The following is a 26,398-nucleotide window of genomic DNA, read 5'->3' as shown; positions in this document are numbered from 1 at the left end:
GGTTTAGAGAGCATCACCAGAGGTACATTGTGGCGCAGAGCAATAGTAGAGGACATGAAATTTCCCTCAGCTCCTGAATCCACACAAAGCTCAACTGCAAGAGTGAATGAGTCCAACAGAATTGTCCCTTTAAAGGACAACTTGGAGGAAAAGGCTGCTGTGTCCAGTGAACCTCCTCCTATAGTCACTAGACACGATCGTTTACCCGACCGCTGTGGACACTTGTTAGCATAATGTCCCAGTTGCTGACAATTTTTACACACCACAGGTACTCGAACGGTCTGAGACTTAGGTCCCGCTCGAGAAACCTCCATGGCCTCATGGGAGTCGGACGCCAGGATGGGAGATTCTAGAGGTTTGGCGAACGTGGGAGCCAGCCGAAACCTCTGCCTACACTGGGTCCGCTCCAACCTCCGCTTGTTAAAACGGAGGTCGATGCGGGTGGAAATTGTAATGAGCTCCTCTAGTGTGGTGGGAATCTCCCTGGTGGCCAAAGCATCCTTTACATGATCAGCCAGTCCTTTCCAATACACCGGAATAAGGACTTTATCCGGCCATTCTAACTCAGAGGCTAGAGTCCGGAATTGAACGGCAAACTGGCTGACAATGGACGAACCCTGAGGAATTGCCAACAATTGGAGCGTGGTATCGTGAGTGACACGAGGTCCTAAAAAGACCTGCCTCAGAGCGTCCAGGAAGAGAGGAGCACTCTGCACTACATGGTCATTGCGCTCCCAAAGCGGCGTTGCCCACTCCAATGCCCTGCCCGACAAAAGAGACAAAATGAATCCCACTCTCGTCCGTTCCGAAGGAAAACGTGCAGCCAGGAGCTCGAGATGTATGGAGCACTGGCTCACGAATCCGCGACATAGTTTACCGTCACCAGAAAACTTGTCTGGAAGCGGAAGACGGGATATAGTCGGAGCAGGGGTGGTTGCGGACAAACTGGCTGCAGCTGCACTTGCAGCCTGAACAGGGACAGCAGTGACGTCCACAGCTGAGGTTGTACGCTCTAGAGCTGCCAACCTTCCCTCCAGCTGCTGGACGTACCGCTGTAAACGCTGATCATCCACCATTTACTAGCCAGACCCAGGCGCTAGTGTACTGTTAGGGCTAGCGGAACGCACCGAGGAAAATTGTTTTTATTGTTATTGGTGCGTTCGCAGCCCGGGGTCCACCGTGCAGGAGAACCTGCTGCTAGACAAATGGCAGCACTATATGGCGGTATTGGCTAGCTCGGATAACTCACAGAGCAGCCGTGAAAGCAAAGCTCTGCGCCCTGTTAACTTCACAGGAACACAGGCTAACTACCCAAGAGAGAGTCAGTGGTCATGCATGCACACAAAACTCCTCACCGGAGGTGCCAGCATTCTAGGGGCTTATTGCAGCCAGGTCCCTGAATGTACTCATACACACAAACTCCTCACCGGAGGTGCCAGCATTCTAGGGGCTTATTTCAGCCGTGTCCCTGAACACAATCACACATTACCACACTGGCGCAAAGCACATAATTTAGAAAGACACTAGTGCATGGCCGTGCGGCCATGCGAGCCTTTTATAGCTGCAGCACGTACAGGACCTTCCAAGAAGGACCAATGAGAAGCTGCTGCAAAGCCTGAGCACCTTCAGGACCTTGCTGCAGTATCCAAGCATGTGACCCTCGATCTCCAATGAGAGATCTTACCCTGGGCATGCTCAGAAGGAGAAAAGCAAGACTTAGTCCCAAAAGTGTCTGCTCGCCGCTGCCCAGCACTGACTACAATAGCAGAAGCTGGAAGAGCAGCAGTAATCCTCCTCACAGAGTCAGATTGAGCAAGACGCTCAGACCGACGTCTCCGCTGAGCAGCCTCCACCGTGGCAGGAGAAGAATGGGAGACCACAGCGGAGATGGCCCGAGATTCCCCCTGTGGAAAGGCAGGAACTCGAACCCTAACATCCCCCTTCAAAAAAATAAAGTGGTCACCCAGGGTTAAAGGGGTCTGTGTTTCTCTATCTTTTTGGATATGTCCTGTGTTACAGCTCAGACCAATTCACTTAAAGTGGTTCTTCCAAGTGGTAAGTGATAAATAAAGTTGATCAAAAATTTTGAGATTCAAATTCTCCAACTTCGCCAAATTTTTCAAAAAATGTGATTTGCAGCAAATAAGTTGTGCAAACGTCAAAACTGGAAGGCTTGTAAATGTTCATAAAATACATAGGTGAGGAGAGAGCAAGAATCCCGCTGACCATTATAGCTAATAATCTACAGGAGAGAGAGAGAGAGAGAGACTTACCAAGTGACTCTGGGGATGAAAATCAACTCTGCTGTACAAACTGTGCTGATCACAATAGCTAATACTCTACAGGAGAGAGAGGAACCCACTGATCATAAGAACTTATATTCTACAGGAGAGAGAGGACCCTGAAGATAATAGGAGTTTACACACTACAGGAGACACATAAGATCTGACACTCTACTCTACTGAAGATAATAGGAGTTTACACACTACAGGAGACACATAAGATCTGACACTCTACAAAAGAGAGAGGACCCCATGGATCATAAGAGCTTACACTCTATAGGAGAGAGAGAGAGGACCCTACTGATCATAAGAGCTTATACTCTATTGGAGAGAGACTGAGAGAGAGAGGACCCCACTGACCATAAGAGCTTACACTTTATAGGAGAGAGAGTGAGAGAGAGGACCCCACTGATCATAAGAGCTTACACTCTATAGGAGAGAGTGAGAGAGAAGACCTCACTGTCCATAAGAGCTTACACTCTATAGGAGAGAGAGAGATGACCCCTAGACACTCTATAGGAGAGAGAGAGGACCCCACTGATCATAACAGCTTACACTCTACAAGAGAGAAAGAAAAGACCCTGATGACATAAAAGCTTACACTCTACTGGAGAGAGAGACTTACCAAGTGACTCTGGAGATGGAAATCAAGTCTGCCTACAAACTGTGTTCCACTGGGATCTGCTACTCCTATGATGCCTCAGGTGCTGACCACCACTGTACAAGATGCGATAATCCGTAAGATGTCATAGCTACAGGGCATTGTGGGGAGGCCAGTGCGGCAATGCAAATGACGTTTGCTTGTTCTATGATAAATCTTTTATGTGTGAAATGGTGGCAGACATTTTTTTCTTGCAAACTGTGAATTGAATTTCAAAATTTCAGAAAAAGTGAACTTGATCCTCCTGTAGATTGATCCACTTGACTCTAGTGATGTTTTAGTGTATGATTGATGGGAGTCTGACCCCCAGAGTATAGGTATAGGAAGGGTAGTCACACATGCTCACCGAAGTTTCATTCATACTGGGTATGTTGATCCATCCATTTTTAAGATTAATGGGGGTCTTAACACCAGATCCTCCTCCAGTCATACATTGTAGATAGGTAATGTTGTTTATAAGACATCTCCTTTATATGGGGGTGAACTCTAACACCAGACGCAACCCAAAAACAAGGTTGGTGACATTTTAGAATGAATGTAGACTCTTTAATTCTGGATAATTTTCTTTTTGTTCTATGCTCATTCTCTAATGAATGTCATTGAGAAACTAAATTAGGAAAACTTTCTCCTCCATAATCCCTCCATTCCAATTAGCTGGAATTTACACAAGTGGAATCCTACACTACAGGATTTTAAACTAAGAAAAGAACAAGGACCTGAAATCAATGCTGTCCCATCGGCTACCTAGAGTTTCTGTCCATTCACTGCAGCTGGTTGAGAAACAACCAGTATTTCCAGTTGCTTTTCACTGCAGATGGACAGAGGGTTTTCTCTGTGTGTTCTGGCACAAACCTGCACTTTATCCTCAACTTTCATAATCGAGTGCTATACCTGCTGACGTAAAACGGCTTTTACCAACTTTACTAATGTGACAAATGCAGACAGTTGGCAAGGTAAGCAATGTGTAAGATCTCATCGGAATATTTGAGGATCAGGTCTGTCTGGTTCTCAGGTACTCGCTGTATCGCGCACAGGGAAATGGAGCCCCGCCTAATTATCCTTTTAACATTAGGTTTCATTCTTACTGCCTCTGCCATTCACCCACTTCCCCTAGACAGCCATTCACCTGCCAGAGACAGCTGAACGTAAAGGTAACAGACTTTATAATGTATCACAAAACTGATTTATAGATGTAGCAAAGCTGAAATTGCTGTTCATGTTATGCCATGCTATATAACTTTACATGTAGTAGGTAAACCTGCAGTCCTATGTAACCACACAGCAGGGTTGCCAACTTGACTTTATATTTTTTTCTGGAGAACTTGTAAAAAATGTTTTCAGTCCATGATTTCTTCATAGAGACATTGGAAAACCAAATTATATTATTATGAATATAAGTGATACCTGTCTACTGCCCATAATTCTAATATGAGACATCAGCTGTATTATCTGTAAACTGTAGAATGTTTTAACTGTAATTATCATTTTACAGAAGTTTCTGTAGTTTAAAAAAAAAATCAGACGCCATATTTTTTTTTATGGACAGGGCAAAAAAGTGCCTGTCCTGGAATTTCATAACTGTTGGCAACCTTGCCCTCCAGATGATGAACTATGCCAATGTGCAGACTCAGCCGTACTACATCTGAATTACAGCTGTTATAACCTAAAACATTGCCTTTCACAACAGCAATAATCTTGGCCAAATTTATTTAAGAAACCCCTGGATCATGTCTCGAACACTGGATCTCTATTGGAAGTCATTAGCATAAATAGAATGGAATAATTGTCTTGTGAGTTACTTGTAGGATACTTTGCTGTCACATTTTATTTCATCTGCAGGCAGTAGGGCTGGAAACATGACATGAACAAGGGAAATTAAATACTTTCTTGGGATAATTTACTAATATATGGAGAACATTTTTGAGGAAATGAATGAAAAAGAATTTTTAACGTATGGGATTGAATGTAGACATTGAGAAGGGGTAGAAATTGGCATGTAACAATAAGAAGTTGGAAAATTATTGTCTTTGTCCTAAATATATTACTTGAATCAAAAAGCATAAAATATTATACTGTTTTCAATTTGTAATATTGTTTCCAAATATCTGCTAGGGTAGGGTGCAATAAATGTAGAATGTTGTTAACATTTATAAAGGGGTGTACCTGTCATCTTTATCCACTGGCGGACTCACAGGTGGGCTCCTGAGCAAGGACAATATTGGAGTCAGTAGTGGCCCCATTACCTCTTGAGCCCCTGTGCGGCTGCACAGGTTGCATTAATGATGTCTCTACCAGCTGTTGGCCATTGTGGTTGGCTCAAGTGATCCCCCTTTAGATAACAAGTGAAGACCCCTGCCTTTCAGACATTTTGTTCATTTTATGGGCAGCACAGTGGCTCAGTGGTTAGAAATGTTTCTTTGCAGCACTGAGGTCTTGCTCTCAAATCCCACCAAGGACAACATCTGCAAGGAGTTTGTATGTTCTCTCCATTTTTGTGTAGGTTTCCTCCGGGTTCTCTGGTTTCCTCCCACAGTCCGAAGACATGCTATAGGGAATTTAGATTGTGAGACCCAATGGGGACAGTGACGATGATGTCTGTCTGTAAGGCGATGAGACATTATTGGAGCTATATAACCAAGGAAAATAAATGAATAAATATTAGTAGAATCTGTTCATATCACCCCTTTAAGAGTGAGTGCATAAGCACTGGTACTCCTTTGAGCTCAGCTGATTTTTTTTGTAGTTTGCACTTGCTACAAGTGCTTCTCACTAAATTAAGATGTCATCAAAAAGTTACTTTATTTCAATTCTTCAATACAAAAAGTGAAACTCATATATTATATAGAGTCATTACAAACAGAGTGATCCATTTCCAGTGTTTAGTTCTGTTTATGTTTACAGCCAATGAAAACCCCAAAGTCATTATCTCAGTAAATTAGAATACTTTACCACACCAGATTGAAAAATGATTTTAAAATACGAAATGTTGGCCTACTGAAAATAAATGCCTTAACACTTGGTAGGGGCTCCTTTTGCATCAATTACTGCATCAATGCGGCATGGTACAGAAGCAAACAGCCTGTGACACTGCTGATGTGTTATGGAAGCCCAGGTTACTTTGATAGCAGCCTTCAGCTCATCTGCATTGCTGGGTCTGGTGTCTCTCATCTTCCTCTTGGCAAAAGCCCATAGATTCTCTACGAGGTTAAGATCAGGTGAGTTTCCTGGCCAATCTAGCACAGTGATACTGTTGTTTTTAAATCAGGTACTAGTCCTTTTGGCAGTGTGGACAGGTGCCAATCCTGCTGGAGAATGAGATTTCCATATCCAAATAGCTTGCCAGCAGAGGGAAGCATGAAGTGCTCTAAAATTTCCTGGTACACGGCTGCGCTGGTCTTGATAAAACACAGTGGACCTACACCAGCAGATGACATGGCTCCACAAGCGTCACTGATTGTGGAAACTTCACACTAGACCTCAAGCAGCTTGGATTGTGTTCCTCTCCACTCTTTTTCCAGACTATGTGTAAGGGATCGAGTTCCCGCCTCTGCACAGGGGGATCTCGAACCATCTCCGCTGTGGTCTCTCATTCTCCTCCAGCCACAGTGGAGCCTGCTCAGCGGAGACGTCGGTCCCAGCATCTGGCTCAGCCTGATACTGTGCGAATGGTTACTGCTGCCTTTCCAGGCTCAGCCAGTGTAGCCAGTACTGGTCAGCGGCGAGCAGATGTCTCTGGGACTAAGTCCTGCTTTTCCCCTTCTGAGCATACCCGGGGTAAGACTTCTCATTGGAGGTTGGGGGTCACATGCTCAGGTACTGTGGCAGCTCCAATTGGTCCTCTAGGAAGGTCCTGAAGTTGCTCAGGTACTGTAGCAGCTCCCATTGTTCCTCTAGGAAGGTCCTGAAGTTGCTGCAGCCATAAAAGGTTTGCATGGCCACACGGCCATGCGCTAGTATCAGCTTATGTTATGAGCTTTAGCTACTCAGTGGTCTTGTCTGCTTGTGGTCAGGGTCCGGCTAAAATAAGCCACTAGAATACCCGCACCTCCAGTGAGGAGATTGTATGGTGAATTCAAGGCTGGCGTAAAGCCATTAGAATTCCAGCTCCACTGGAGAGGAGGTGTTTGTGTGCTTGCTACTCTCTGACCACTGATTGCTTTTGCTCTGTTAGGCAGCTGTGTTCCCCTGTGACACTAACAGGGCACAGCGTTTTCCCTTCTGTTTGACCCTGTGAAGTAACAGAGTTCGCGTCTACTGCCATATTGTGCCACCATTTGCTAGCAGCAGGTTGGTCTCCTGCAAGGTGGACTCCGGGCTGCGAACGCACCTATAATATTATCTAAATATACGTGGTGCATTCCACCAGCCCTAACACTATAGGTCCTTGATTTCCAAATGAAATGGAAAATTTACTTTCATCTGAAAACAGCATCTTGGGCCACTGAGCAACAGTCCATTTCTTTTTCTCCTTGACCCATGTAAGATGCTTCTGGCATTGTCTATTGGTCAAGAGTGGCTTAACACAAGCAATGCGACACTTGTACCCCATGTCCTGGATACGTCTGTGTGTGGTGGTTCTTGAAGGAATGACTCCAGCAGCGGTAAACTCCTTGTGAATCTCCCCAAAATTTTCTTAACAATGCTTTCAAGGTTGCGGTTATCCCGGTTGCTTGGGCACCTTTTTCTACTACACTTTTTCCTTCCACTCAACTTTCCATTAATATGCTTGGATACAGCACTCTGTGAACAGCCAGCTTCTTTAGCAATTAACTTTTGTGGCTTACCCTCCTTGTGGAGTGTGTCAATAACTGCCTTCTAGGAACAAATGATTAGGCGCACTGCCATATTAAGAGTAAACCCAGGGTGCAAATGTCAGTAATAAAGACCAATTTTAACAGCAGAAGAAAAAAAGCATTACTGCAAGGAAAATTGCACACCATCCAATAATGAAAAACAATTATATTAAAATATAACAGACTGATTTTATTAACACATCAAAAACACCACAAACAATTGAAACATAATTAAAAATACAAATACCAGTATACACTCAGGTAATAAAGACCAAAGCTAGGGCATACTATTGCAACCCAAAACAAACCTAGTGGCTCATGAGGCTGTGTGCGATCCACCTAATCGGACACTATCATAGATGGCCCATATATGCATGTAGAGAAACCCATATGCAAAAAGGAAAGATAAAGGGACGTTTGTCCAAGGTGATATATGTATAGCTAGCCAACTAACAGGTTAAAGGGTAACCAGTACATGATAATACCCCTAGGTCCCATAGGAGTAAATGGAGGAAACCCCCATGAAAATACAACCTGGTGTAGACGCAGTGCCCCACGTGTATCGCCTGGCAGACCAGGCTTCGTCAGGGAGGATATCAGTAGAGGCGTTACTGGTATATATGGCTGTTTAACACCTCTACTGACATCCTCCATGACGAAGCCTGGTCTGCCAGGCAATACGCGTGGGGCACTGTCATGATCTCTGCAGGCAGAGATCATAGCAAGCCTATAGAGGGACAAGCTCTCGGAAGATGGAACTATACTGACCATGAACTAAGCCTGCCGCGCAACTAGAAATAGCCAGGTAGCATTTCCTATTTATTGCTAGATGCCCAGCTCTGGCCTAAGACCTAAATAGCTAGCAGAGGGAAATATAAGACCTGGCTCACCTCTAGAGAAATATTCCAAAGAAGACAGTAGCCCCCCACATATAATGACGGTGAGTTCAGATGAAACAACAAACGCAGCAGGAAAATAGTCTTAGCAAATTTGAGGTCCGCTTACTAGATAGCAGAAGACAGATAGTATACTTTCATGGTCAGCAGAAAAACACTAACAAAACACCATCCAGAGATTACCTTAAACTCTGGCATTAACTCATAACGCCAGAGTAGCAATCCCTGATCAACGAGAGCTTTCCAGACACAGTAACAAAACTTCAGCTGTGAACTGGAACAAATAGGCAAAACGAAACATGGACAAAAGTCCAACTTATCTAGTAGTTGTCAGAAGCAGGAACAAGCACTGAGAGGCATCAGATAACATTGTTGACCGGCAAGAAACCACCAGAGAAATGAGCTTAAATAGCGACACCCACTACTGATGGAACCAGGTGAAACAAGAAAGAGGATGACAAGTCCAATTCCACAAGCGGCCACCGGGGGAGCCCAGAATCCAAATTCACAACAGTACCCCCCCCTCAAGGAGGGGGCACCGAACCCTCACCAGATCCACCAGGGCGACCAGGATGAGCCCTATGGAAGGCACGAACAAGATCAAAAGCATGAACATCAGATGCATTGACCCAAGAATTATCCTCCTGGCCGTAACCCTTCCAGTTGACCAGATACTGGAGTCTCCGTCTGGAAACACGAGAGTCCAAAATTTTCTCCACAACGTACTCCAACTCACCCTCAACCAACACCGGAGCAGGAGGCTCAACTGAAGGTACAACAGGTACCTCATACCTGCGCAATAACGACCGATGAAAAACGTTATGAATGGAAAAGGACGCAGGGAGGTCCAAACGGAAAGAAACAGGATTAAGAATCTCCAATATTCTATAAGGGCCGATGAACCGAGGTTTAAACTTAGGAGAAGAGACCCTCATAGGGACAAAACGAGAAGACAACCACACCAAATCTCCAACACAAAGCCGAGAACCAACACGACGATGACGGTTGGCAAAACGCTGAGTCTTCTCCTGGGACAACTTCAAATTGTCCATAACCTGCCCCCAGATGTGATGCAATCTCTCCACCACCGCATCCACTCCAGGACAATCCGAGGATTCCACCTGACCGGAGGAAAATCGAGGGTGAAACCCCGAATTACAGAAAAACGGGGACACCAAGGTGGAAGAGCTGGCCCGATTATTGAGGGCGAACTCTGCCAATGGCAAAAAAGCAACCCAATCATCCTGGTCAGCAGAGACAAAACACCTCAGATATGTCTCCAGGGTCTGATTAGTCCGCTCGGTCTGGCCATTAGTCTGAGGGTGAAAAGCAGATGAAAAAGACAAATCTATGCCCATCCTAGCACAGAATGCCCGCCAAAATCTAGACACAAATTGGGTACCTCTGTCAGAAACAATATTCTCAGGAATACCGTGCAATCGGACAACATTCTGAAAAAACAGAGGAACCAACTCAGAAGAAGAAGGCAACTTGGGCAGAGGAACCAAATGGACCATTTTAGAGAAACGGTCACAGACCACCCAGATGACAGACATCTTCTGGGAAACAGGCAGATCTGAAATAAAATCCATCGAGATGTGTGTCCAAGGCCTCTTAGGAATAGGCAAGGGCAACAGCAGTCCGCTAGCCCGAGAACTACAAGACTTGGCCCGAGCACAAATGTCACATGACTGCACAAAGACTCGCACATCTCGTGACAGGGAAGGCCACCAGAAGGATCTTGCCACCAAATCCCTGGTACCAAAAATTCCGGGATGACCTGCCAATGCAGAAGAATGTACCTCAGAGATGACTCTACTGGTCCAATCATCCGGAACAAACAGTCTATCAGGCGGACAACGATCCGGTCTATCCGCCTGAAACTCTTGCAAGGACCGCCGCAGATCAGGAGAAACGGCCGACAAAATTACTCCCTCCCTAAGGATACCCGTGGGTTCAGCATTACCAGGAGAGTCCGGGTCAAAACTCCTAGAAAGGGCATCTGCCTTAACATTCTTAGAACCCGGTAGGTATGACACCACAAAATTAAAGCGAGAAAAAAATAAAGACCAGCGCGCCTGTCTAGGATTCAGGCGCCTGGCAGTCTCAAGATAAATCAAATTTTTGTGGTCAGTCAATACCACCACCTGATGCTTAGCCCCCTCTAGCCAATGGCGCCACTCCTCAAACGCCCACTTCATGGCCAAAAGCTCCCTATTCCCAACATCATAATTCCGCTCTGCGGGCGAAAATTTGCGAGAAAAGAAGGCACAAGGCCTAATGACGGAGCAGTCGGAACCTTTCTGCGACAACACTGCCCCAGCTCCGATCTCCGAAGCGTCAACCTCAACCTGAAAAGGCAGATTCACATCAGGCTGACGTAACACAGGGGCAGAGGCAAAACGGTGCTTAAGCTCCTGAAAGGCCTCTACAGCATGAGGGGACCAATTAGCAACATCAGCGCCATGTCTGGTCAAATCAGTCAGTGGTTTAACGACATCCGAAAAACCAGCAATAAATCGGCGGTAAAAGTTGGCAAAGCCCAAAAATCTCTGAAGACCCTTAAGAGAGGAGGGCTGAGTCCAGTCACAAATAGCTTGCACCTTGACGGGATCCATCTCAATGGAAGAGGGAGAAAAAATATACCCCAAAAAGGAAATTTTCTGGACCCCAAAAACGCACTTAGACCCCTTCACACATAAAGAATTAGACCGCAGAACCTGAAAAACTCTCCTGACCTGCTGGACATGAGAGTCCCAGTCATCAGAAAAAATCAGAATATCATCCAGATATATTATCATAAATTTATCCAGAAAATCGCGGAAAATATCATGCATAAAAGACTGGAAAACTGAAGGGGCATTAGAAAGACCAAAAGGCATGACCAAATACTCAAAGTGGCCCTCGGGCGTATTAAATGCGGTCTTCCACTCATCCCCCTGCCTGATCCGCACCAAATTATACGCCCCACGAAGATCAATTTTAGAGAACCACTTAGCACCCTCTATACGAGCAAACAAATCAGTAAGCAATGGCAATGGGTATTGGTACTTAACAGTGATCTTATTCAGAAGCCGATAATCAATACATGGTCTCAAAGAGCCGTCCTTTTTTGAGACAAAGAAAAACCCAGCTCCCAAGGGAGAAGAAGATGGACGAATATGTCCCTTTTCCAAAGACTCCTTTATATATTCCCGCATAGCAGCATGTTCCGGCACAGACAGATTAAACAAACGACCCTTTGGATATTTGCAACCCGGTATCAAATCTATGGCACAATCGCACTCACGGTGCGGAGGTAACGACCCAAGCTTGGGTTCGTCAAAGACGTCTTGATAATCAGAGAGGAACTCAGGGACTTCAGAGGGAATGGACGACGAAATAGAAACCAAAGGTAAGTCCCCATGAATACCCTTACATCCCCAGCTCAACACAGACATTGCTCTCCAGTCCAAGACTGGATTGTGAGACTGCAACCATGGCAATCCCAGTACCAAATCGTCATGTAAATTATACAGCACCAGGAAACGAATAATCTCCTGGTGATCCGGATTGATACGCATGGTTACTTGTGTCCAGTATTGTGGTTTATTATTAGCCAATGGGGTGGAGTCAATCCCCTTCAGAGGAATAAGAGTCTCCAAAGGCTCTAAATCAAAACCACAACGATTGGCAAAGGACCAATCCATAAGACTCAGAGCGGCGCCAGAGTCAACATAGGCGTCCGTGGCAATGGATGACAAAGAGCAAATCAGGGTTACAGACAAAATAAACTTAGACTGAATGGTGCCAATGGAAACAGACTTATCAAGCTTCTTTGTACGCCTAGAGCATGCTGATATAACATGAGTAGAATCCCCACAATAGAAGCACAATCCATTCTTCCGTCTAAAATTCTGTCGCTCGCTCCTGGACAGAATTCTATCACACTGCATACTTTCTGGCGTCTTTTCCATAGACACCGCCAGATGGTGCACCGGTTTGCGCTCCCGCAGACGCCTATCAATCTGAATAGCCATTGTCATGGACTCATTCAGACCTGCAGGCACAGGGAACCCCACCATAACATCCTTAACGGCATCAGAGAGACCTTCTCTGAAAGTTGCCGCCAAGGCGCACTCATTCCACTGAGTAAGCACAGACCATTTACGGAATTTTTGGCAGTAAACCTCAGCTTCGTCTTGCCCCTGAGATAGTGCCATCAAAGTTTTTTCTGCCTGAAGTTCCAAATGAGGTTCCTCATAAAGCAAGCCCAAGGCCAGAAAAAACGCATCCACATCGCGCAACGCAGGATCCCCTGCTGGCAATGAGAAGGCCCAATCTTGAGGGTCACCCCTGAGCAAGGAAATCACAATCCTAACCTGCTGAGCAGGGTCTCCAGCTGAACGAGACTTCAGGGACAAATAAAGCTTACAATTATTTCGGAAATTCTGGAAGCTAGCTCTATTCCCTGTGAAGAACTCCGGCAAAGGAATTCTCGGCTCAGATACTGGAGCATGTACCACAAAATCTTGTAAATTTTGTACTTTCGTGATGAGATTATTCAAACCCGCAGTTACACTCTGAAGATCCATTATTGTCAGGTGCACACAGAGCCATACAGAGATTAGGAGGAGAGAGAGAAAAAAGACTGCAGCAAGGCAAACTGGAGGAAAAAAAAAAAAAAATTCCAGCAGACTTCTTATAACTCTCCTTTCTCAACCTGGGTCTTTAACACTTTACTGGCCGGTCAAACTGTCATGATCTCTGCAGGCAGAGATCATAGCAAGCCTATAGAGGGACAAGCTCTCGGAAGATGGAACTATACTGACCATGAACTAAGCCTGCCGCGCAACTAGAAATAGCCAGGTAGCATTTCCTATTTATTGCTAGATGCCCAGCTCTGGCCTAAGACCTAAATAGCTAGCAGAGGGAAATATAAGACCTGGCTCACCTCTAGAGAAATATTCCAAAGAAGACAGTAGCCCCCCACATATAATGACGGTGAGTTCAGATGAAACAACAAACGCAGCAGGAAAATAGTCTTAGCAAATTTGAGGTCCGCTTACTAGATAGCAGAAGACAGATAGTATACTTTCATGGTCAGCAGAAAAACACTAACAAAACACCATCCAGAGATTACCTTAAACTCTGGCATTAACTCATAACGCCAGAGTAGCAATCCCTGATCAACGAGAGCTTTCCAGACACAGTAACAAAACTTCAGCTGTGAACTGGAACAAATAGGCAAAACGAAACATGGACAAAAGTCCAACTTATCTAGTAGTTGTCAGAAGCAGGAACAAGCACTGAGAGGCATCAGATAACATTGTTGACCGGCAAGAAACCACCAGAGAAATGAGCTTAAATAGCGACACCCACTACTGATGGAACCAGGTGAAACAAGAAAGAGGATGACAAGTCCAATTCCACAAGCGGCCACCGGGGGAGCCCAGAATCCAAATTCACAACAGGGCACTGCTTCTACACCAAGTTGTATTTTCATGGGGGGTTTCCTCCATTTACTCCTAAGGAACCTAGGGGTATTATCATGTACTGGTTACCCTTTAACCTGTTAGTTGGCTAGCTAGACATATATCACCTTGGACAAACGGCCCTTTATCTTTCCTTTTTGCATATGGGTTTCTCTACATGCATATATGGGCCATCTATGATATTGTCCGATTAGGTGGATCGCACACAGCCTCATGAGCCACTAGGTTTGTTTTGGGTTACAATATTATGCCCTAGCTTTGGTCTTTATTACCTGAGTGTATAATGATGTTTGTATTTTTAATTATGTTTTAATTGTTTGTGGTGTTTTTGATGAGTTAATAAAATCAGTCTGTTATATTTTATTATAATTGTTTTTCATTATTGGGTGGTGTGCAATTTTCCTTGCAGTAATGCTTCTAATGACTGCCATCTAGACATCTGACAAGTCAGTAGTCTTTCCCGTGATTGTGGAGCCTACTGAAACAGACTAAGGGACCTTTTAAAACACTTAGGAAGTCTTTACAGGTGGATTTTTGTTATTCTAATTTACTGAGTTAATGACTTTTGGGTTTTCATTGGCTGTAAGCCATAATCATCAACATTAACAGAAATAAACACTTGAAATAGATCACTCTTTTTGTAATTACTCTATATAATATATGAGATTCACTTTTTGTATTGAAGAACTGAAATTAACGTTTTGATGATATTCTAATTTAATGAAAAGCACTTGTATACAGAAGCCAAAAAATGTGATGGCAGCCTGCATTCTACATGGAGAGTAGGAAATTTGAATTTACTCAAGTCTTGTTGGATCAATTCAAAAGTAATTTTTTGCAGATTTATCAAAGGGACACTAGAATGATGGGGCCTTGTATCAAAAGAGTGCACATTAGAACTGGCTCAGACATTGGCACCCTAGGCCAAATGGAATACCATGTTTTAAAAAGCAAGCATTGGCAGACATGCACACTTGTTCCAAATTGTACGTGAGCGCCATTGTAGGGCATTATAATTTAGCTACGGCCTCAGTGTGCCATGCTTAGCATGCCACATCACATATTTACTCTATTACATGAATAAAACCTACAATATAAAATACAGTAACACATTCAAACACATCACCAACTTTCACACAGACTCCATACTATAGTCCCACAACTACCAGGGCTTTCTGTTGTAAAGGAGGCTTCCATGCTTTTAGAAGTAGGGTAGAAAATGTTATAAAATGAATAAATAATAATTTTTACCCTTTGTAAACCTCATCATTCTAGCATCTTCACTATTCTCACTGGTAACAATGACCATTGTGACCATTGAGTTCAGTGATATTCTTCCATGGATAGCTGATTGACAAACAGAACTTTGTCACCTTCCATATCGGCATGGATCAAAAGAGTATTGACACTGGTGTAGGATTTTATTGGTAAATTATACTTATTACTTTCATGGATATCATTTTCTTACCCTAAGGCTTATTTTTTAAAAATCTGGAAATGCCCTGTTTAATTTGAATGTTTTGTAAAAATTCAAAAAATTCAATAATCTCTTTGTTCCAGTGCTAGACCCATGCAAGAATACCAACATTTATTGACTATCAACTTCAAAACAGCATGACAAAAAATTAGATCCTGGTGGAGAATTGACAATCCAGAGCCTATTCTTTACCACAACCCAGGTAACGGTCTCTCAAAGAGTTGTACTAGGTTGTTGAGCAATATCTTGTCTAGAGTTATGACAATCATGTAGCTTTTTTGATCTATGAAAATACATAAAGGAAAGAAAAAATATTCATCAATAGCATGAGGCAAATTTGTATCTTTAAGGCTCAGTCTAGTAGACTATAGCCAAGCCAGGATTGGCTCAGTGATGTTCACTTCAACAGGACGACCACTCTCATTTTGTTCACATCTATTTGGGTAAACTAGATCAGCTTTTAAAAAAAGCCCTCCTCCCATCAATGATTTTATCCTGTTAATATATTGCAGTCATCATTTTATATAGCACTGTGTACATACTATTGCTCATTTTGCTTTTCAATCCAGTTAGATGGGAGTGCTTCATTAAGACAGCAGGATGATCAGCATGTTGAAAATGAATAATACATCAGATGCCAAGATAAAAGAATTAAAGGAAACCCGTCAAGTCATTTTAGCATCTAAAGTGTCCCCAGTGCGTTGTTAGTGATGCAATGTGCATCACTAACCCATTTTTCCCATTAAAAACAGCGCTGTATTCATGTGCAAAAAGCTCTTAATAAAATTATATCTTACCTGCTTGTTAAGTCATAGAGATGTGCTTCATTTCATTCAGTAAGGATTGTCATCGCCCACTCAATTGGAATGATGCTCCCAAGGTTGCGCCGATGTCACTCAAATATAGTTGAAAATTTTGCGCTTGCACAGCGTGTATCGTGGAGCCGCACTTGCACAGTGAGGATTGGGGAGCCGAACATATGCTATGAAGAGTGGCTCTGGTGCATGTGAACACAGTCAGTGAAGCTGGGCACTACACACAGCTTCAGTGGGCATCTGCGGGGAGCCGCTCGTCATGGCGCAACTGTGGCTCCCCACTTGACACTTTGCAAGCACAGGATTTCAAAGCAGATTCGAGTAACATCTGCGCAACACAGGGAACATCATTCAAATTGGGTGGGCGGCAGCAACCATAACTGAACGGAATAAAGCACACCCCTATGACTAAATGAGCAGGTACAATATAACTACATAAAGTGCTTTTTGCACATGATTACAGCGCTGTTTTTAATGAAAAAAATGTTAGTGATGCACAATGCATCACTAGCAACACACTGGGGACAGTTTAGACACTAAAAATAGCATGACAGGTTCTCTTTAAAGGATATGACCTGTATTTGCTGTTTTATCAGCATTTTACAATACCAGTCATGCACCAACATAATACAGTATGACATTTTGAACAATCTCCAGTGATCAGCTGTAATATGTTGGAGGACCCAGGAGTAAAGATGGGTTTACACTGCAAGATCATCGTGGGCGAGTGTCCCTCATTTCACAATAATGTTGCAGTATGGACAGGCTGCCCATCTCCCGATGAATGAGCAACACAATCAAATGAAAATATTTTAAAGCACGCTTAAAAATTATTCTTCTCGGCAGCACATCGTCTTGGGTAAACAGGACTCGTGCTGACGAAAGTAATGACAACCTATGATAGATCGTTCCATGAACATTGACAATGTGGTCTGCCTGCATTACCCTGCATTAAAAGGCTATTATACAACCACTGAACAGCAAATATGCTGCTGATAGGTGATCATTAGATGCCGTACATCGATTAATGCCACTTCACCTTTAGGCACCAATTCTTTAAGATGTTTACACCAGAATTCTGAGGTAAAACACCTCGTCATACGTTGTGTGCACAACTCTGAAAAACTTTGACACTTTTGCCATTTTCACACCAGTCCTGGCTGGCTTTGCCAAAATGAATAAAGCAGGGGTTGGATGGGGCATGGCTATGCACACCTGTCTAATTCAGGAAAGTTCATGCCACTTTAGTGTACTGACTGGAGTACATTTTTGGGTGAGGTGTATGGCATTTATCGGATGTGCCTAATTCATTTAGTGTTCCCTAATTCATTAAAGAAGCACTTCTCCTCCCATCAAATATTTTATCTTCAGTCATCATATTATATAGCACTATGTACTTACAATTGCTCATTTTGCCTTTCTACCCAGCTAATTCTTTTCTTTTCCATTAGGTCTATGACATCACTTGATTAAAAACTGACTAGCTGAATCCTTCTAAGCTTTATGTAGAAACAGGAGGTCAATTTTCCCTGCATGAGTCATCATTTGAACAATTTTATATTACTGCAAAGGTTCCTGCAGGGGGAGTGGAGCAGCTGGGTCATCAGTTGAAGTGAGGAATGATTTATCCAGGGAGAAGAGACTTCCTGATTCTACATACAGCAGAGAAAAGAGAAGAATTATCTGGGTAGAAAGGTAAAATGAGCAATTGTAAGTACACAGTGCTGTATAATATGATGACTGCAATATATTAAGAGGATAAAAACTTTGATGGAAGGAGAAGTGCTTCTTTAACTACACTCCTTTATTAAGATTGGTGTTCTTAATGAAGTGTTCAATTTTTTTGAAGGAAAAATGAAATATTTTAGACTTCACACTAAAAATATATTATTGATCTTGACAGTTTCTCTAGAAAGAGACATTCAGTACCGGCTTACCTCCTTGGCTAATATATGAGGATCATGAACAAAACCTTAGTAATAACTCTGAATTCACTAGCAGGTTGTCGAACTTTAGAAGAAAAAAAATAAGTAGAGTGACCCTTCACCCACAGTATCCCACATAGTTCCAGTAGAATTTAGGTCATGACCATAGTTCCTTATTGTGAGGAAGCTGAGAACACTTTTGGATGAATTTTATATTAAATAAAGTACAGAAAAGAGTTGGGAGTAGAGAAATTTGTCCTTTTCTTTTATTTCCTTTGCCTGTGTTTGCATAGGTGGCGGTATAAAAAGGTTAAGAGCTGAGGCAAGGGTGCCAAAATACACTAATTTCTCAAGTGCACAATCTTAACCCAACAAGTGGCGACACTCACAGATTGTGCTACCGTTACTTAGGAAGGACTTGAAAGGACAAAATGTACAATCTTCTACTTATGTTGTGAATGGCTGTACAAACAGGTGGTGACGGAGATGGCTGTTTTTCATAAGTAATTTAGAAAATGCAGATGTGCCCGCATTACATATCCAGATTGTATTAGATGTAATTTCACATTCCTTATGGATAAATACTACTAAACAATTAATGAAGATTTGTTAATTAATTTAATGAGTGTGAATGGCTTGACCTGCTTAATTATGAATGCAGTTTATGACCTTGTATCGAGGATGAATATTTCTTGGAAGTGGTTTTATAAGCTATACAGTATGTTACCTAGACTGGCACCTTTGAGAATAAGGAAGGCATGTATATCTACTATATAATTGTCTAAGGGTCACTTCCGTCTTTCTGTCTGTCTGTCTTGCTGATTGGTCATGGCTGTTTTGCCGCGACCAATCAGTGACTTGGGATGTCCGTTACAGGACATCCCAAGTCGCTGATTGGTCGCGGCAAAACAGCCATGACCAATCAGCAACGGGCACAGTCCGGCGGCAAAATGGCCACTCCTTACTCCCCACAGTCGGGGCCCGCTCCATACTCCCCGCAGTCAGCACTCACACAGGGTTAATGGCAGCGTTAGCGGACCACGTTATGCCGCGGTGTAACGCACTCCATTAACGCTGCTATTAACCCTGTGTGACCAACCTTTTACTATTGATGCTGCCTATGCAGCATCAATAGTAAAAAGATCTAATGTTAAAAATAATTAAAAAAATAAAAAATAGTTATATACTCACCGTCCGTCGGCCCCTCGGTTCCAGAACAGGCCTTTCCCGCTCCTTGCAACGCTCCGGTGACCGCTCCATGCATTGCGGTCTCGCGAGATGATGATGTAGAGATCTCACGACACCGCTACATCATCATCTCGCGAGACCGCAATGCACTCTTGGGACCGGAGCGCGCGAGGAGCATCAGTAAATGTTTCGCCTGCATCCGAAGGCCAACGGAAGGTGAGTATATAACTATTTTTTATTTTAGTTCTTTTTTTTAAACAGGGATATGATGCCCACATTGCTATATACTATGTGGGCTGTGCAATGTACTACGTGGGCTGTGCAATATACTACGTGGGCTGTGCAATATACTACGTGGGCTGTGCAATGTACTAAGTAGGCTGTGCAATGTACTACGTGGGCTCTGCAATATACTACGTGGGCTGTGCAATGTACTACATAGGCTGTGCAATATACTACGTGGGCTGTGCAATATACTACGTGGGCTGTGCAATGTACTACGTGAGCTGTGCAATATACTACGTGGTCTGTGCAATGTACTACATGGGCTGTGCAATATACTACGTGGGCTGTGCAATATACTACGCGGGCTGTGCAATCTACTACGTGGGCTGAGCAATGTACTACGTGGGCTGTGCAATGTACTACGTGGGCTGTGCAATGTACTACGTGGGCTGTGCAATGTACTATGTGGGCTGTGCAATATACTACATGGGCTGTGCAATATACTACATGGGCTGTGCAGTATACTACGTGGGCTGTGTAATGTACTATGTGGGCTGTGCAATGTACTACGTGGGCTGTGCAATGTACTACGTGGGCTGTGCTATATACTACGTGGCTGTGCAATATACTACGTGGCTGTGCTATATACTACATGGGCTGTGTTATACACTATGTGGGCTGTTATATACTGCGTGGCCTGTGTTATACACTACGTGGGCTGTGTTATACACTATGTGGGCTGTGTTATACACTACGTGGGCTGTGTTATATACTGCGTGCATAGGCTGTTATATACTACGTGACCTGTGTTATATGCTACGTGGGCTGTTATAAACTAAGTGGCTGTGTTATATGCTATGTGGGCTGTTATACACTCCGTGGGCTGTGCTATATACTACGTGGCTGTGCTATATACTCTGTGGGCTGTATTATATATCACATGGCTGTTCTATATACTCCGTGGGCTGTGCTATATACTCCGTGGGCTGTGCTATATACTACGTGGCTGTGCAATATAATACGTGGCTGTGCTATGTACTACATGGCTGTGCTATTTACTTCGCTATATATACTATATACTGTAGTATACTATATACTACGTAGCTGTGCTATATACTACGTGGCCGGCCGCGAACAATCAGTGACAGGCGCATTCCGGCCGTGAATTGGCGCGGGATTTGAACCACGCTTTGCTAATTGGTCGCGGCCGGCCGAATCCTGTGCGTAAATTGCATTATTCTAAAATCTTCATAAATAAACTACATACATATCCTAGAATACCCGATGCATTAGAATCAGGCTACCATCTTGTAATGTTATAAATGTGTCCCTGCTGTGTACTGTGTAATGGCTGTGTCTGATTGTGCAGGAACATGGTCTGATCATATCACATCCAGAGGAGGAAGAAAAAGAGTATACAGACAGGATAACATATGATTGTTTAAAATCTGGCAGTGAAATGTTTTACGTCACAAAAGAATAAGCTGTGATCCTGTGATCCTGTGCTGTCATGTCTGTGTACTCTCCTGCTTCATCCCTCCCCTGTCCAGGAACTGTGGTATGATCAGACCATGTTCCTGCACGGTCAGACATGGCCATTACACAGTACACAGCAGGGACACATTTATAAGATTATCTCAGCACAGGAACATTTTATTTAAACACATCCGATTGTGGAAGTTATTATTATTATTATTATTATTATTATTATTATTATTATTATGCTTGAAGATCTATTGATTAAAATTAACTTTTGTTGGTGGGAAAACTCCCTTAATGTGCTTTATCCATAGCAGCCAAAATAATTTTTGCTCTCAATCTTTGTTAGCAGGTGACATGTCACTTATAAATGATTACAGTGAACATTCTGTCATTATTAATGGAGACAATAGCCGTTATTGCAAACGAGAAGCCAGACTGATTCTTGACAGTACCATCTGGGTCATAAATACAGACGTTCAAATGCTTGGAATGATAATTCACTTTACATTAAGCCTGCTTACAATGCATGTAATAGGTAGTAATTATCTATATTAAATTCTGTCCTCTTGAGCTCTTTAAGGAGAACATGTCACCAAGTCAAACTTGGCTATTTTTTGCTTGATTGTTTTATTTTTTTTATTTTTAAAGTCACCATATTTTCCAGAGATATGGGCCATTTTATTAAGTGCCAATATTTGTTTTTATAAGAATGCATGGCTCACGGGGAAGTATTCAGAGCAGCCTAAAGACTTGCCCCAGAGGATCCTGTGAGCACCTCTTTCTTAAAAAGACAATAAAATGTAGAATTACATAAAAAGGCCCATATCTCTAGAGACATTTGAAAAAGAAGTGGAATTTTCAGAAAGGCAGCATGAATAAAGCTAAAACCTAGTGACAGGTTCTTCTTAAACCTTATTATATTGTATTCAATGAAAATAAGTCATGGAGGAAATTTATAAACTGCAGTCATATTACCATAGACTATTATAAAGTAATATTTCCTTCACTCTGCAAGTTAATTCAGCATGGTATAAAATAAGATTATGAAGACAGCTCTAGAATATAAATCACGTCTGAGTAATGTATACCTGCAGAAGTCAGTGTAGGTGACATGTAATAATGATTTGAAATGAAAGGAGTCATTCAGCCCTTAAGCTATCGAGTGACGTATTTTCATCTTGTGGGAGAAAATCGGTGTCAATTGTGCATAATTCTATAGGGTAGAGGTAATGAGAAGCACAAAACATCTTGCTAATCCCTGTGATAGTCTTCAGAAGTTGTTGAATACAGGACGAGAATGCTAAGGGCTAGTTAAAGGGACACTGAATAATATGTATAAAAACGATACTGCACAAAATCCACCTTCATAGGGTTGAACAGTTTACCATAGGATATTCAGAGTCAATATACAGTATGTAAGAGAGGTCCTCTGAGGTATCCAAAGCAAAGAAAAAGTTTAGGAGAAGATTGACAGGGCGTTTTAGTGGTATTTTAGGACTTTTTTTTAACAGCAGTGGTTAGCTACACTACACGTTAATAGAATATAGATTGCTTTAGTCTGTAAGCTTGAAGATGTTTTAGAGAAGATAGAAAACACATACTGAACTCTACAAAAGTTTAGGCAGGTGTACAAAAAATCTTGCAAAGTAAGAATGATAAAAAATAAACTATTAACACTTGGCATTTTGTTCATTGTGTTAAAAAATAAGTGAAAGAACATTGGAGAAATCTAAATCAAATCAATATTTGATGTTACCACCATGTACCTTCCAAACTGCATTAGTTCTTCTAGATACACCTGCAGAGAGTCAGGGGTTTTACATGATTATAGTCAGAGGTATGAGTAACCAATTTTACAAAACAGATGAAAATATTCAGTATATAATATGTGTGTGTTTAAACAGTCATTAATTGAAGAGAAATAGCTGGGTATGAGGCTGAAAACCTGGTGAGGAAAAGACAAAATTTGCTGCAAAGGTGATGTCGTGGAAGATCGTTTCATGTCACAGGTCATGCATCATGAAAAGACTGAGCACAAGACATAAGGTAGTTATACTGCATCAGCAAGGTCTCTACCAAAGACCTCAAAGCAGAATGGGCTTCTGAGAAAGACTATTAAAGTTCTTTTGAAGAATAACAAGGCAATTGGCAATGTTGAGGACTGTAGACACAGCAGTCAGCTAAAGAAACTTAGTTCTTCAAATGAAAAACACATCATGCTTACTTCCCTTCAAAATCTGAAGATGTCTATCAGTGCCATCAGCTCAGAACTGGCAGCAATCAGTGGAACCCAGCTACACCCATCTACTGCTCATAGAAGTGTGGCCAGAAGTCGTTTTTATTGAACACCTGCTTCTAAAAGCCATATGTTTGAGATTACCAAGGCCTAGTGACTAAACTATCTATGGCTGTAACAGAAGGCAGTTTGGTTGCTGAAGGGCTGAAAAGTGCTACAATAATGAGTGTCTGCGAATTGCAATGAAGAATGATCGAGGGTCTTTGCAAGATAACTGCCTTATGTCTTGTTGTGGTGCTCAGTCTTCTCATGATGTATGACCTGTGACATGAAACGGTCTTCCACAACATCATCTTTGCAGCAAATTTTGGCTGTTCCTCACCAAGTTTTCAGCCTCATGCCCAGCTATTTCTCTTCAATTAATGACTGTTTAAACACACACATATTATATACTGAATATTTTCAAGGGAAGAAAAAAAATACTGTTGGAGATATATACTTCTAAAAATAGCCATGACAAAGCAAGGACCAATTCTGAGGCATTGTATGCTACATTCCTGGACTCTAGCACAGGTTTATCATTGTATACAACTGATCCGGAGTTCATATTATTTTGCATTATTATTGAAACATTCCTGTTGCTAAAGTGAACATTTACAAAAAATACTTTCATTAATTTTTTTCTAACTTGCTTTAAAAGAGCTGAAGTTTTCATGAAAAAAATATAGCATTTAATTAATTGTACACATGGAAGGGTTCAAAATTGGTATGGATAATGGGGAATGCAGTGGAAGAAGTCTGTGTGTTTATTCACTAGCACTGGTGACTTTGAGTCACAGTAGCAAGGTGCGGTCACAGGAAGCTCTGAATATACTTTAGGTTAGAGTATGGATTGCATGCAAGGTGAAACCCTCAAGAGCATGCTCAAGTACAGTGTGTGCTTACATGATTGAGGAAAATTCAATGATTTCACAATAGTTGTCAACGGACTTTTTATGTGCCAGAGTTTATGTTACAATGACAGAAGGTAAATAATTCACAAATATTAACAACCAGGTTACTATTTTAGTCCACAGGCCGTCCCAAATTACAAACATGTTCCTCATCTTTGAGACAGAGAGAGAGACAGATTGGTTGTGCTTCAGTATGGCCTGTGGGCAGGTTTTCCCTTGGTTTCTCTGGCTTAGAGCAGGAATATAAGACTCTGCCTACAGTCCCGCCACGGAGCACAGGCGTCTCATTAGCTGAAAACTTCTAACATTGATTACACAAGAACCACAAGACTAATTTTTTCACCCCAGGTATCATTTTAATGGGCTTAATGCTGCCAATCTGATAATGACTGTAGTTTACTTAGCAAAATCCTGCTGACAGGTTCACTTTAATTATTTGGCTCCACTGCTGTGTGGTGTGCGCCGGGCCTGGAGTAGCATTTTTGCTATTCTACATGCCAGCATTTTTGCTATTCAACATGCCAGCATTTTTTATGCATTTCATGGATAGGCTTTGCCCCAGCTACACCAATCTTAGTGGATCTAATTCAAACTGGTGTGAAAATGCCAAAATTATACACTTTTTTGCTCATCTCTCCATTGTGCAAAAATTTTGTAACGTTTCAAAGCTTTTACGCCAGTTTTCTGACATAAAAGCTTGGATTAATCTGCCCTTATGAGACTAAAAATGCTTACATTTTCAATGTGAAAAATGCCAAGATTTCCAGTTTTTATTTTTTAATACAGATATGGGCAGGGGAAAAAGAAAACATTACAAAAATATTTAAAATGTACATTTACCACAAAAACCTGATTTAAACAATAGTTTATTTTATATAATTACTTTACAGGAATATCTGGATCTGAATCCACTTTATTTTTTAGACACTAAATCACATCTTTTTCTTGTGTTTTTACAGGTTTTGTTAGTTCTTGCTACATGGGGAGACGTACAGAAACAATGTTTTCATCATTCAGAAAAGTTACATTATTGTTATTGATTTCTCTATTTTGGACCAATTCCCATGGCCAGAGCAGCACAGCAAATCCAAAGACTATCGTACCTACTGAAACAGGATCTACAAATGTGATCACTACAAAAATAGACGATAATACTGTGACAGGTGCAACAACCACCATGTCACCTACTAGTAGTAAAGATGTCAATACAAATAATACCCCTGCTGTAGGCAGCACAACTAACGAGAACACTCAAACTAGCCGTAGCACCTCTATTTTAGTGGAGACAACTAATCTAGGCTTTACAGAAAGAAGCACAACTCCTATAAATGTCTCAGAACTGACCGCTGAAACAACCACACCTGTATCTGTAACTGATGGCACAACAAGCTCTTTGCCAAGCAATACAACTGTGGATAACACTACCACAGGCTTTACCACAAACTCCACAGCTTCTTCAAGTTTCTCGAGTACAGCTCCCACTGAAAGTGTCACACCAGAATACACAACGTCAAATAATGTCTCCAACGTGACCACTACGGTGAGCACGATGATTTATGAACATACAGATGTCTCCAGCACTGTCAACGTCACAACGCATATAACCTACACAGAATCCAACTCAACAGGAAATACAACGGATATTCCCAGTTCAACTGAATTTACTCCAACAAGCAGCTCCACTGCCACCAGTGAGCCAACACAAGAAACCACAGCCACTACACAAAGCACCGAACATGTGGCCACGACAAACAGCAGCCACTCTGAAATCTCAGGAAGTGATAAAGGTATGATGTGCTGAAATGTAACCAGATGATCTTTAGATCAGGTGTACAATTGTCTTTGCATTGTAAGAAAGTTGAGTAGGTTACACCCTATTCAATATAACCAGGAAATGTCAACTGGTTGATCAATCTTGCTTAATAGTCACCTAGAAGTTGTTGCTCCCCAGTCCACATGTGATAGTTATGAACAATAAGCTCAGAATTTCT

At 42.3% G+C, this 26,398-nt stretch overlaps 2 protein-coding genes across 6 annotated transcripts in view; one reads left to right on the top strand and one right to left on the bottom strand.

Moving 5' to 3' along the window:
* The window catches only part of ANO3 (anoctamin 3), a 704,489-nt gene that overhangs the window by 99,050 nt on the left and 579,041 nt on the right, over nucleotides 1-26,398 (bottom strand). The gene's annotated exons all lie outside the window — the stretch shown is intronic.
* MUC15 (mucin 15, cell surface associated) overlaps nucleotides 4,001-26,398 on the top strand; it is a 28,062-nt gene continuing 5,664 nt past the window's right edge. The window contains exons 1-3 of one of the 2 annotated variants that reach the window (XM_077288027.1): nucleotides 4,016-4,094; nucleotides 15,667-15,785; nucleotides 25,367-26,194. In XM_077288027.1, coding sequence (XP_077144142.1) covers nucleotides 25,387-26,194 — 808 coding nt within the window. In that variant the 5' untranslated portion in view covers nucleotides 4,016-4,094; nucleotides 15,667-15,785; nucleotides 25,367-25,386. Of the gene's footprint in view, nucleotides 4,095-15,666; nucleotides 15,786-25,366; nucleotides 26,195-26,398 lie in introns of both variants that reach the window. The other variant, XM_077288028.1, reaches the window with a different exon arrangement.

The sequence above is a fragment of the Ranitomeya variabilis genome, chromosome 2 (assembly GCF_051348905.1).
Source record: "Ranitomeya variabilis isolate aRanVar5 chromosome 2, aRanVar5.hap1, whole genome shotgun sequence".
NCBI lineage: Eukaryota > Metazoa > Chordata > Amphibia > Anura > Dendrobatidae > Ranitomeya > Ranitomeya variabilis.
This window is presented reverse-complemented; position numbering and strand designations above follow the sequence as displayed.